Genomic DNA, 13,193 nt, shown 5'->3' with positions numbered 1-13,193 from the left:
CGCTGAGTCATGTCTCCGTGAAAACAAAGACGCAGCAGTCTCTAAACTCACGCCGCGTAGCTTGCTGGAGTCGGATGTAGTCCAGTTTATTATCCAGGGAGCAGACATTGGAGAGCAGGATGGACGGGAGAGCCGGCCGGCTAGGGTTTGTTTTTAGCCTAGCACGAACCCCCGCCCTCTTGCCGCGCTTCTGCTTTCTCGCGCACCGCTTGCGACATCCCCTCCCCCGGCCACCGGCATCGGGCGACGCCGAGGGCTGGAGGCCTGGTCCCCGCAGCAAGCCGAGATCGCGTAGCTTCTCCAACAGATCATCTTGCACAGAGGCTGTATTGTAGTGTTTGAGGTTTATGAGTGTCTGGCGGTGGTAAACACGAACACCGGTATCTCTGATGTCCATGTGCCATTAAAAGTCGGCCTAAGGATGAAAAAAGCACCATTTTGTATCCGGAGTGGCCGCTGCGTGCTACTGCCACGCCGCCATCATTATCTACTTTCTGCAAAGGCTGAGGAAAGCCCATCTCCCACCTTCATCCTCACCATGTTCTACAGATGGACTATCGAGAGCATCCTGAGCAGCTGCATCACTGCCTGGTTTGGAAATTGCACCGTCTCAGATTGCAAGAACCTTCAGCAGATAGTGAGGACAAAAGGTACCGAAGCAATAGGGCCCTCGCGGCCAGACTGTGTAACAGTTTCTTCCCCCAGGCCTTCAGACTCCTCAATACTCAGAGAATGGACTGACCACACATACACACACACACACACACACTCAACTGAACACCATCCCACTCTCCTTGCAATTTTTACACATTTCTGTATTACTACCTGCATTTTTGTTGCTACGGTATTTCTAAAATATTCTATATATATTTTCTGTCATTACTATACTCTCTACCTGGCTGCTACCCCAATAACTGCTATGTCCATATATACTATAAGCTTATCTGCTGAAAACTATGTTGTGGAAGCAGGGACGTGGTCGAGCACCGATTTGTGAACGGAGGGCACAGTCGGAGAAGGTGAGTGGTAAGGAATGCACACCTGTGGGGAATTTTACTAACGAGTATTCTGTATTGCAGTGAGCTGGGGTGGGGATAAGCGTGAAAGAGACGAGCGCCTCGAGAGAGAGAGCCCAATCCAGTACAGAGCCATGTGCATGCGAGTGTATGTGTGTGTGGAACTTAAATAGACCGCTGAAAGCGGAAGAGAAATTGTGAATCAATCGCCTCTGAGTGGTTCTGGGCCTGCCTCCTGCTTCCTCATTTTCACTCGAACTCTGTTGTTCATCTAGACCTTTCCCCCTACAGTCAGAAAATTCCACCATTGTCCATGGTCAAAACATACACATCATGAGTGAAACTACAAATCACTCTTGAATCCATTTGCCTAAACATCCCCGGCGCGTACTGTGTGGAGCACACACGCACAGAGAATCCATGACCACTTCAAGGCCAGTGGAGACACGCTGCACATGTGGCAGGGCATCCAGGCCATCACCAACTACAGGACAACATCACCTGCCTGTGACAGTGATGCCTCCCTCCCGGATGCGCTGAACGACTTCTATGCTCGGTTCAAGGCACAGAATGGCGTGACAGCGAAGAACACCACCCCTCCTCCCAATGACCAGGTGCTGTGTCTAACCACGGCCGATGTGAGGAAGACTCTACACAGAGTCAACCCGCGGAAGGCTGCTGGATCAGACAACATTCCTGGCAGAGTGCTCAGAGGATGTGCAGACCAGCTGGCAGATGTTTTCACGGACATCTTCAACACCTCCCGGAGCAGCACCGTTGTTCTGACGTGCTTCAAGGCCACCACCATCGTTCCCGTGCCAAAGAAGTCTTCAGTGTCCTGCCTTAACGACTACCGTCCCGTTGCACTTACACCCATCATCATGAAGTTCTTCGAGAGGCTCCTCACGAGGCACATCAAGACCCTGCTGCCCCCCTCACTGGACTGCAATTTCGCATACCGCCCCAACCTCTCAACAGATGACGCCATCACCACAACCTTCCATCTGGCCCTTACCCACCTGGACAATGAAGACACATATATTCGAATGCTGTTCATAGACTTCAGTTCAACATTCAACACAATCATTCTTCAGCACCTGATTGGAAAGCTGAACCCGCTGGGCCTGAACACCTCCCTCTGCAACTGGATCCTGGACTTCCTGACTTGGAGAACTCAGTCAGTCCGGATCGGGAACAGCATCTCCAACACCACCACACTGAGCACTGGGGCCCCACAGGGCTGTTCACCCTGCTGACTCATGACTGTGTAGAATGCAAGTTTGTGACCGTGGTGGCAAGAACAATGAGTCAGCATACAGAGAGGAGGTGCAGCGGCTAATGGACTGGTGCAGAGCCAACAACCTGTCTCTGAACGTGGACAAAACTAAAGAGATGGTTGTTGACTTCAGAAGAGCACAGAGTGACCACTCTCCGCTGAACATCGGCAGCTCCTCCGTGGAGATCATCAAGAGCACCAAGTTTCTTGTTCACCTGGTCGCTCAACACCAGTTCCATAATGAAGAAAGCCCAGCAGCGCCTGTACTTTCTGTGAAGGCTGAGGAAAGCACATCTCCCACCCCCATCCTCACCATGTTCTACAGAGGGACTATCAAGAGCATCCTGTGCAGCTGCATCACTGCCTGGTTTGGGAATTGCACCATCTCGGACCGCAAGACCCTTCATAGGATAGTGAGGACAGCTGAGAAGATCATCGGGGTCTCTCTTCCCTCCATCATGGACATTTACACCTCACGCTGCATCCGCAAAGCCACCAGCATTGTCGATGACCCCACACACCCCTCTCACACACTCTTTACCCTCCTGCTGTCTGGTAAACGGTACCGAAGCATTGGGGACCTCACGACCAGACTGTGCAATAGTTTCTTCCCCCATGCCATTAGACTCCTCAATACTCAGAAACTGGACTGACACACTCATACATATATACACACAACTGAGCATCCTCCATCCTCTCTGCAATTTTTTTGCAAGTTTTTGCACAGGTTTATGCTGCTACTATACTTATTATACGGTACATAGGCTGCTACTCTTATGTTTACACTTGTGTTTACACTACTCCTACCTGTATTGTACTCTTGTACTCTTTGGACTATTGTCACTAGGTTCACTTTTAAACAGAACTGTGTACTGGTCAGCACTCCACTGGGACTTACTATGCCCATTGTCTGTCCCAGTAGTCATTGTACTGTCTTGTACTGTCTTGTGCTGTCTGCACATGTTTGCACTTGTGCACTTTATGTATAAATTATGTAGTCCCTTGTAGTTCTATGTTGTTCTGTGTCATCTTATGTAGCACCTCGGTCCTGGAGAAATGTTGTTTCATTTCACTATGTACTTGTATATGGCTGAAATGACAAACTCGACTTGAACTTGAACTTGAACATGGCTCTGCTTTCCTGTGATTGCTTAGGCAACAATTGTAGCGCATCTGTGAATCTTGAAATCTATGGCAGCCCATAGAACCATACATAGGAAAGTTATGAAATTTTGCACACAAATAGTGACAGTCTGAAATGTTACCATAGCAAATTCGGAGTAGCTATCTAGCCCCACCAACAGCTCAAACTTCCTCTCATGTTTATGCTAATAACTTTTGAACCATAAGAGCTAGAAAGAACATCCTGACTCCTTGGCTTGTGCCAAGTTGAACGCATATCATCCCATGGTTTGCGCCCTCTAGGTTTTCCACCATTTTGAATTTTCTGAAAAACGTACTTTTACGAACTCATCCTAGATGGTTCATTGGATCTTCACCAAATATGACTCAGATCATTGTTAGCCCATGCTGGCAAAAAATTATTAAAAGCTTTTTGATAGACCAAATCTTTCTCGAATAACATGCAAACGAATTAGATGGCAAGTACGCCGAAATGGACGTGAGGCTATATCTCTGTAATGCTTTAGCATATTCAGACCTAACTTAGTATGTCATAGCTATGTCATAGCTATCATGACTTGAGGGTACCTGCACTGTTTCAAAACAGTGTCACTTAGTGTTCATGAGATATGAACAAGCATATTTTTGCTTGTAACTTCTGAACAGTTTGTCTTAAAATCATGAAAATGGTCTCGTTAGATTCCGTTGGGCATATATGTCAAAGGATATGAACTTTTCCTAGGTCGACCATTTTGGGTGTTGGCCATTTTGAGTGTTGGCCATTTTGAATTTAGTCATAAAATGCTGCATTATGCTATATTATGCTATATTACGAATGACTTGGCGTGTCGTTACAACGTTCTATATGTGTCATCGGCACCATGCCCTGAAGGCACTTAAAAAGTTTCAGAAATCATTATTATTATGGATAATAGATCTGAAATGTTCTGGAAAATAGGTAAATTTCAAAATATTATTTTCCAGAACATTCTAGATCTATTTTCCTGAACATTTCCAGACTTATATAACTTTGTAGAACTTTTCAGTAATATAAATAGTGGTATAAATACAGGGTCCTTAAGCCCGACTGTTTAGTTTTGTTCCAGCTGCCTAAATGGAAACATTTCAGCATTTTTCTTATATGGCATCAAGAGGCTGTAAGCATCCAGCAGACACATTTTGCTATGTCTGCAGAGAATGTATGAAGACAAGAGTGAAAAAGTACTCCGTGGAAGCATCTGCTAAGATGTGTGAGGCATACAAGGCAGAGTGGCAAGAATGCAACTGCTATCATGTTGTCAGGACGCTGAGGTATAAATAGAGCCGGTAATTAGTGGCAGCTGAAAGCAATGACTAATTAACCGTAGTACATGAAATGGCCAGAAGGGGTCGGTGAACCCATGAACCATGACACATGTATCCAGACCTTCCTTTATCCATCACACCGGGCCACACTGCACTGAGGTTCTTGTACCCACTCCTCTAGAAAGAGAGCAGCCATCTTCAGAAGTGGTTGAGACTCTGGTGAAGAACAATGGCACAGTGGGCTGCAGGATGTCTCTCAAAGACCATATCCTCGATTCTTATTTTGATAAATTCAAGGAGAACATGGGATTGTACTCAGAGGAGCAAGGTGAGCACTTCCACCAGGATATACTGGACTTTGAACATCATTACCAAGGACAATATAATGAGAACATGATGGGAGACTGCATTCTGGGGCTGCTTCATGAACCTGATTTACAATAAAATCTCGAAAAACTACTCACTTCTAAATCTTTTGTGGTCATTTGCATAGAGCTTTACATGTTAAGTTATTATCCTTATATGTCAGTGTTTCCTGTTAATTACCTAGACTTTGGCGGCCCACCACAGTCTAATTTGTCCCGTGACGGTTTCATAATGAAACGAACATAGTTTTACACTTCTCATAATAACATAAAAGATCTCTGTTTTCTTCGCTAAACAATGTCCATTAGTGCTTTTGGTTTAAAAGTGTGCACATTTGGAGAAATATTGATGGTTTCCCACATGTTTCCTTCACGTTTCTTTAAACAGAAACATCATTTCTATACATTGTCCACTAAATTACGCGATCTGATGAGCATGAAGTGCCGTGTAAAGCTTTCACTCTGTCTAGATATCGGTATAGATGAGTATGACTCGGAGACAGATTCGGTACAGATCCGTCAATCATATTGCACGTTCATAACTCCCACCTTCTGCATGACGTCTCTGTACTGTCTCTGTACATAACTAACAGATAGAAACGTTTCTCGTTTCTACATATGAAACGTATGTATATGTTGTATATGTTCTACAAAAAAATGTACGATTACAATTTACATGATAAACTGCATATTGTTCTACTAAAAGTAAAAACTAAAAGAATATGCCTGATGGTCTCCATCAACGGGCCGAGCCCAGAAGGATTCAACTAAAAGAGGGTATTAGAGCTATTTCTCTCAAAGCTCATGAAAATTAAATGTCCAAATTCAGGGTGCAAAGTTTCCCAGTAGGGATGTTGGGAGGGCTGATCAATTAGATGTCCAGGTCCTCCTCACTACCCAGGATTAAAAATTGTGTAATTAGTGTAATTTATCGATGTATACTATATATTATTAGTTAAGCTGGCTCAATAGAAAATATTGCTTAATTTAATGACAATCAGCTGTCTTTTTAAAAAATAATTATTTATTTTGTTTATTTGGTAAGTGTACATGTCAAACCCCCAAAATCTGTTTTCAGATATCTTTAAGATATGGTGGTTTAATTTTTATGGGATATCTACTGTTAATGTAAACAATTAGTGTCTTAAATAAACTTCTATTAATTATTTCACACAATTTTTAAAATGTAAAATATAAAACTACTATGAAATATGTGAAACGTCTGACATGGTCTTAAATGGTACACAATGCATCATTTAAGCCCAAAGGTGTTCCAAACAAGTCCACATTATTTTTTAAGTTTTAGATAGATTTAAAACATTCTTTGACATCAGTCCATTTGGCCACTACAGTCCTGCATTACAAACTCTTATTTACCAATTTTTTAAAAATTGATTTGATTTACCTTTAGAGTTGCAAAGGGGCGGAAAATTTCCGGTAAATTTCCAGAAACTTTCCATGGGAACTTCAACTGGGGAATTTTGAGAATATCAAAATCGAAGTTGGAAACTTACCGGGAATTTATGGGAATTTATGGGAATTAATTAGAAATTTGGGGAAATTTATATAAACTATCATATACTAACGTAAATATAAACATTTTGTTTGGACATAAGCTGACATGCATGCAAACTAATACAGATTTTAAAAATGACATTTTGACTGATTTAATTATAAGTGGAACTTTAATTTTTTCATTGTGCAACACAAAAGCATAAATGCTGAATTAATAAACATATTTCCTAATGAATGCTGTATAATGAAAGCATCCTTTCCCTTCCAAAAAAAAGTCCCATTCAAAATGTAAAATCCAAGCATTTTCTCTCAAGCTTCTCTGAAGTCTCTGGATTCTGCATTTTTCCTCTCAATCCATTCAGGTCTCAATGGCCTCTTCTTGGACCTCATCAACATCCTCCATATCCGCTTCCTCGACACCTGACTCATCTTCACCTTCGGTGTCACTGTCCAGCCTTGTTGAGGATGGCTCTATGTCAGGCTCAAAGAGCCGTAAGTTTGCCCAGATGACCACCAGTTTTTCAACCCTTGCATTCGTGAGCCTGTTGCGAACCTTTGTGTATGTGTTCCCAATCAGTGACCAGTTGCGCTCAGAGGCGGCTGATGTTGGTGGGATTTGAAGGATCATAAAGGGCTACAGGTGCAAGAGCCTCAGATCCACAAAGTCCTTTCCACCAGGTACATGCAGATATGTGCTGGCACGACTGCCATATCCCATCCCATTCCCAAAGGCCTTGCTTGGTGCGGTACTTTGCCAGACTGCCAAGAACTTTGCTTTCATCAAGACCCAGATGGTGAGACATGGCAGTAATAACACTGTAAGCACTGCTGATCTCTTCAACAGAGAGTATGCTTTTCTCATACTTTGGGTCCAGCATGTATGCTGCTGCGTGTACTGGCTTCATGCAGAACTCTTGGCACTTCCCCATCAATTTGACCACTGCAGTTTCCTTTGCTTGCAGCAACAGGGAAGTGGGCAGGACAGTTTGTATTTCTTCTCTGAGGTCAGCAAAGAGACATTTAACATCTGACAAGACTGCATTTTCACCTTCTATCTTGGCAATAGCTGCTGCTATTGGTTTGAGGATTCTCAGGCTGCTAGTCACTCTTTCCCAGAACACATCATCCAACAGGATTCTCTTGATGGCACTTTCAATGGCTGCAGTCTGGGATATGGCCATCTCTTGCAAAGACTCCTTCCCCTCTAGCAGACTGTCATACATGATGACAACCCCACCCCATCGAGTGATGCTGGGGAGCTTCAGTGTGGTGTTCTTGTTTTTTTCTTTTTGCTTAGAGAGGTAGATTGCTGAAGCTACCTGTTTGCCCTTCACATATTTCACTACTTGCTTCGCTGTCTTGTACAGTGTGTTCATTGTATTCAGTGTCATGATGTCCTTAAGTAGAAGATTAAGAGCATGAGCAGCACAGCCAATTGATGTTATGTGTGGGTAGGTCTCCTCCACGTGTGCCCAGGCAACCTTCATATTCGCAGCATTGTCAGTTACAAGTGCAAAAACCTTCTCAGGTCCAAGGTCATTGATGACTGCTTTCAGCTCATCAGCAATGTAGGGGCCTGTGTGTCTGTTGTCCTTTTGTGTCTGTGCTCTTATAGAATACTGGTTGTGGGGTGGTGACAATGTAGTTGATAATTCCTTGTCCCCGGACATACGGCCACCCATCAGAGATGATTGAAATGCAGTCTGCTTTGTCAATGGTTTGCTTGACCTTTGCTTGCACTCTGTGGAACTCTCTATCCAGCAAATGATTAGATAAAGCATTGGCTGTGAGCATCAGAGGTGAGCCAGTTGCATACATTGCTCGAGTAACATTCATCAGCATTTCTCTGGCTACGTTCATCCATTGAGTCAAAAAATCCTCTGATTCCAGAGTGATCAGGAGCTAAAGAGAGGGTGTCTGAATCTGAATCATTTTCACTTAGAATGGAAGCAGATGAACGCTTGGCCGTGGTTGCTTGTTTTGAGCCCTAGGAAAACTTTGGGCACTTGGCTAAATGCTGTTGCATCTTTGTGGCATTCTTAACATATGGCTTTACACAGTATTTGCAACTGTACGCAGCCTTTCCTTCCACACTGGCTGAGGTGAAATGTATCCACACATGAGATAGTGTGTGTGGCATAGTTCTATAGAATAAGATAAAAAAAAGCTTGTAAAAGCGCTTATGCAATGCAATGCAGAGATATATAAATAATTAGTTGAACAACTGGAATATTTTGGAATAAAATACATTTTACAATTGATTTAAATGAATAGAAATAGGCTAGATAAATAAATACTCCTCAATCAGCATACTTGCTAAAACAAACTATAACCTAGTATATACAATAGTTCAGTCAAAAGTTTAGACAAATTACAATTTTTAATGTTTTTGAAAGAAGTATCTTATGTTCATTTAAGCCTGATTTATTTGATCAAAAATAAAGAAAAAGCAGTAATATTGTGAAATATTATTACAATTTAAAATTTAACTTTTTATTAAGCAAGGAATCCTGAAAAAATTATAACAGGTTATAAAAAATTATGAGGAGCACAACAACTTGATGAGAAATCAGAAATCAAATTAGAATGATTTCTGAAGCATCATGTGACACTGAAGAAATGGCTGATGAAAATTCAGCTTTGCATCACAGAAATACATTATATTTTAAAGTATATTAAATCAGAAAGCCATTGTAATAATAATATTTCACAATAATATTTCACAAACTGTTTTGTCCTGTATTTTTGTTCAAATGCAGGCTTGATGAGCATAAGAGACTTTCAAAAACATTAAAAATAGTAATGTGTCCAAACTTTTCCCCAGTACTGTACTTCTGTAAAATAACAGAAAACTGGCTAGCAGAGAGGATAGAAGAAAGAGCATCACAGCTTGAGCTAGCTAGCCTCATAAATTGTCATTACCATATCTGATTTACTGGCTGGCTAGCTACTGTATAAACACATTTTGGTATTTGCTAGATAAACTTTAATACCATAGATAAAATATATTTACTAAAGTAATATCAAAACTTACTTAAATTGAGGTAATCCTCGGACTCAAATGCAAACCTGTGGATTCAATATTTCTGTGGTAGTCAAAGCCTGGAAGATGGGGAGGGGGGTGACTAAGGGAGATTGATTGTGGGGGATGGTCTTTTTAGACAGTTTTTTTTTATTATCTCGCCTAAATGTCTGCTCAGTCAGTGTATTTGTATTTACAATGGTATAATTTTGTTGCACAATAGCTTACACAAAGCACAAGGGAGTTTTAAACATAACTTTATGTAATATGTAAATACTTTATGTAAATACTCGCGGACACATTTATGGGTGGTTCATAGTTTCAGCCAATTACTTTTACCTTATTCAATGTAATCACTCAAAACCAATCTGAAAAAGAAAAGTCTCCAGTCTTTGGATGAGAACAAGCAAACTTCTTTATTGCAGTAGCAATACAACACATTCCAATGAGCTCAAAGAAGGTGAATTCACTCAGCAGTGACGCAGCAATCTCATGCATGAGAGTTGAGTGCCCAGACGCCTGCTGGCGCGTCCCCCTTTTGGTCTGCTTATGTATGTAATTTCCCATTATCTTCAGTTTAAACCATTTTGACCATTTTGACATTCCTATCCTAATTTACATACCCTCCACCATTTCCCATTATCTTCTGACTTGGAATCTTCTCCTGCTGACCTTTTGTCATGTCTGTCTTCTTAGAATGCCCACTTAATTTCCAGTTACCCAGTCACTTCTGTTTTCTGAGGCTCCACATCCTGTTATTCTCTACTACTATTTCTACTCTGTTCTACTTTAGCTCAGCTTCACCTCCAGTGTGCTCTTTGTCTGTCCTGTCTGTGCTTTCAGCTGTTCTGTCTGCTCTTTCACCCACTTCCTGCCTCCATACATCGTGTACCAGATCCCTATATCTGATAAGAGAGCACACAAACCATACTTATGTCTACTAATATAGTCAACGCTGGCTACTAAGCTGCCCATAAGCTGATTAAACGAATTTATTTATAATTTTTCTCGACACCCTGCAGTAGGCGACGTGCTGTGTGCATGGGATTGATGAATGTGCAGGGTAGAAATTCAACTGAAATTGCAGTAAATCTGGTTGTTTTAACCAAGATTATCCTGCAAGATGTTTTTTTCAACTACATTTAAGTTCCCTGTTATAGGCTAACCTGCAATTTTGTAAATTCCCAGTTATTCTCATTAATTCCCATTAATTCCCATATTTTCTCGTTAACTCCCGTGGAAAGTTTCCAGCCTTGAAAATTCCCGGAATTTTGCAACCCTAGTTACCTTTATGTTTAGCAAATTGCAACTAATCATAACTTTGGTGTATACAAACACATGTGTTGGTTATACAAATATATACACATTTCTGCTGAGGAACACAGGTGGAACACATTGTGTGATGCAATGATGTTAACATGGACCTGAATCTCAAAGGAATGTTTCCAACATCTTGTGCCACAAAGAATTGAGGTGTTTTAAGAGCAAATGGAGGCCCTAGTATTAGCATAGTGTTCCTAATAATGTGTTTGGTGAGTGTAAATGTCAACATGTTTTTGACAATTATTGAGAGTCACACTCTGCTGAGTAGTTTGATACCAAAATTGTCAAGATAGGACAAAAATCCTAGAACAAGTTCTAAAAAGTATGTTTTGCATATTATGCAAATTAGCAAAAAAAAAATAATAATAATAAGACAAAACATACAACGCTTTGCTGTAGCACCACCATTAGACCGATCAGTTTCATCTCTCTTGCCTGAGTGGCAGGACTGAGTACTACATATTTCATGTCCATAGGACCTACAGTTTGATCTGCATGATCAGTGTTATTGAAGAAGAAGAAGAAGAGGAAGAAGAAAAATCCTAATAAAAACAATAAGGTTCCAAGCACTATGTGCTTTGCCCCCTAATAAGAATAAGAAAAATCCAAACAAAAAATAGGGTTCCAGCACCTTCAGTGCTTGGATCATTAATTAAAAAGAAGAGGGAAAAAGAAGAAGAAAAATCCTAACACAAACTATAAGAATTATAAGAAAAAATCCTAATAATTCCAACAGGGTTACAAGCACTCTGTGATGACACAAGGTGTGATACTTAGCCTCATTTGCCTACCCCTAGTGTAAGGGATTTTCCTTCTTGACAATGGGGTTCTCAGCAAAGCAAGTTAGGACTTCATTGCTCACAGCTTGCCCATGGACAATCCTTTTCTCCATTTCCAAGAAGTGAATCAAGTAAGGAAACAGGAGGAGTTTTAGAAGCATCAGCTGGCAGTAATGATAGAGGAGGCACTGGTCTGTTAATGAAGACTCTGGAAGTGCTGTTGACTCTCTGTTGGAAAATAATTAGTGGATATGTAACTTAAAATGTCAAATTAGCTTGTGTTCCATTCACTTACAGTGGAATGGGTGGGGTTAAAGCTTGTGCTGCAATCAACAACTAGAGGGCTTCAGAGACATTTTGGCTTCTCTTTTAAATCTCTGTTATGATAACCTCCCATATTCTGTATGCAGTCATTGGTTCCATCTTGGTGATGAGGTGTCTGTAGACTGGTGTTAGGAACAGAGATATGTGGTTTGATTGTCCCATATGGGGGGAGAGAGTGAGGCTTTGTTTGCATCCTTTATGTTTGTGTAAATGTGGTCTAATGTATTATCAGCTCTAGTGGTGAAATTTGGGCAAAAACAATCTTAAGACTTGCCTGATTGAAATCACTAGCAATGATAAGTACTTTGTCTGGGTGTGCATTTTGTTGTTGAGTTATGGCCACAAGTAGCTCATTTTAGCATTAGCATGTGGTAGGATATAGACAGCTCTGATAAACCAAAACAGTGAAATTTCTGGGCATTTAGAAGGGTTATCACAACAGAGGTTTAAAAGAGAAGCCAAAATGTCTCTGAAGCCCTCTAGTTGTTGATTGCAGCACAAGCATATCAGGATTAAGTATTCCAGGGAAGGGGATCAGTGCCTATCGACAATATGGGAGTCTGTACACCAGTTATTATGAATGTAGATGTAGACACTTCCATCTTTGATCTTAACAGTGTTTTTTATCCTGTCTTCGTGGTGTAGTGTGCAGCCTGCTAGCTAAATAGCTGCATCGGGAATCATGGAGTATAGCCAGTTCTCTAAAATTCATTGCACATGAATTATGTGGGCTGCCTTTCACAGAAATTTTCAGTCTAAGTCTGTCTATTTTGTTAGCAAGGGACTGTGCATTAGTGAGGAATATCCTCATTAACCTCCTTGGCAGAGGTTTGTGCAGTGAGCTCCTTAGCCTGGTCTGTACTCTGGCTTGCTAGCTCTGCTTTTGTTCTCTTTCCCTGGCAGCATCACCTGATGAGTGGAATGGGATCCCCAAAAGCTCTAGTGACTTTTGTGTGCTAAGTAGCTCCAATGGTATGATAGCCACAATGCTCACAGCAAACAGACTGCACAATTTCCTGATATGTAGCAGTTCCTGACAAGTGTTTGATATGTGTGCAAGTATGTTGTGCATGAGAACACTCAAATAGAAATATACAAGACTGAGAGTATAAGCATAAGTGAATTCTTCTGTCTCACATATAGGTT

The 13,193-nt window shown here is 41.3% G+C and overlaps 1 protein-coding gene across 1 annotated transcript; it reads right to left on the bottom strand.

Moving 5' to 3' along the window:
- Nucleotides 1-6,761: 6,761 nt before the first annotated feature.
- On the bottom strand, nucleotides 6,762-9,712 carry LOC128317023 (uncharacterized). Its single transcript, XM_034305184.2, has 2 exons — nucleotides 9,634-9,712; nucleotides 6,762-8,743 (listed from the first exon to the last, which is right to left on the bottom strand). The coding sequence occupies exon 2, from the start codon at nucleotides 8,378-8,380 to the stop codon at nucleotides 7,190-7,192; it is 1,191 nt and encodes a 396-aa protein (XP_034161075.2). The 5' UTR covers nucleotides 8,381-8,743; nucleotides 9,634-9,712; the 3' UTR covers nucleotides 6,762-7,189.
- Nucleotides 9,713-13,193: the final 3,481 nt, after the last annotated feature.

The sequence above is a fragment of the Pangasianodon hypophthalmus genome, chromosome 6 (assembly GCF_027358585.1).
Source record: "Pangasianodon hypophthalmus isolate fPanHyp1 chromosome 6, fPanHyp1.pri, whole genome shotgun sequence".
Taxonomy (NCBI): Eukaryota; Metazoa; Chordata; class Actinopteri; order Siluriformes; family Pangasiidae; genus Pangasianodon; species Pangasianodon hypophthalmus.
This window is presented reverse-complemented; position numbering and strand designations above follow the sequence as displayed.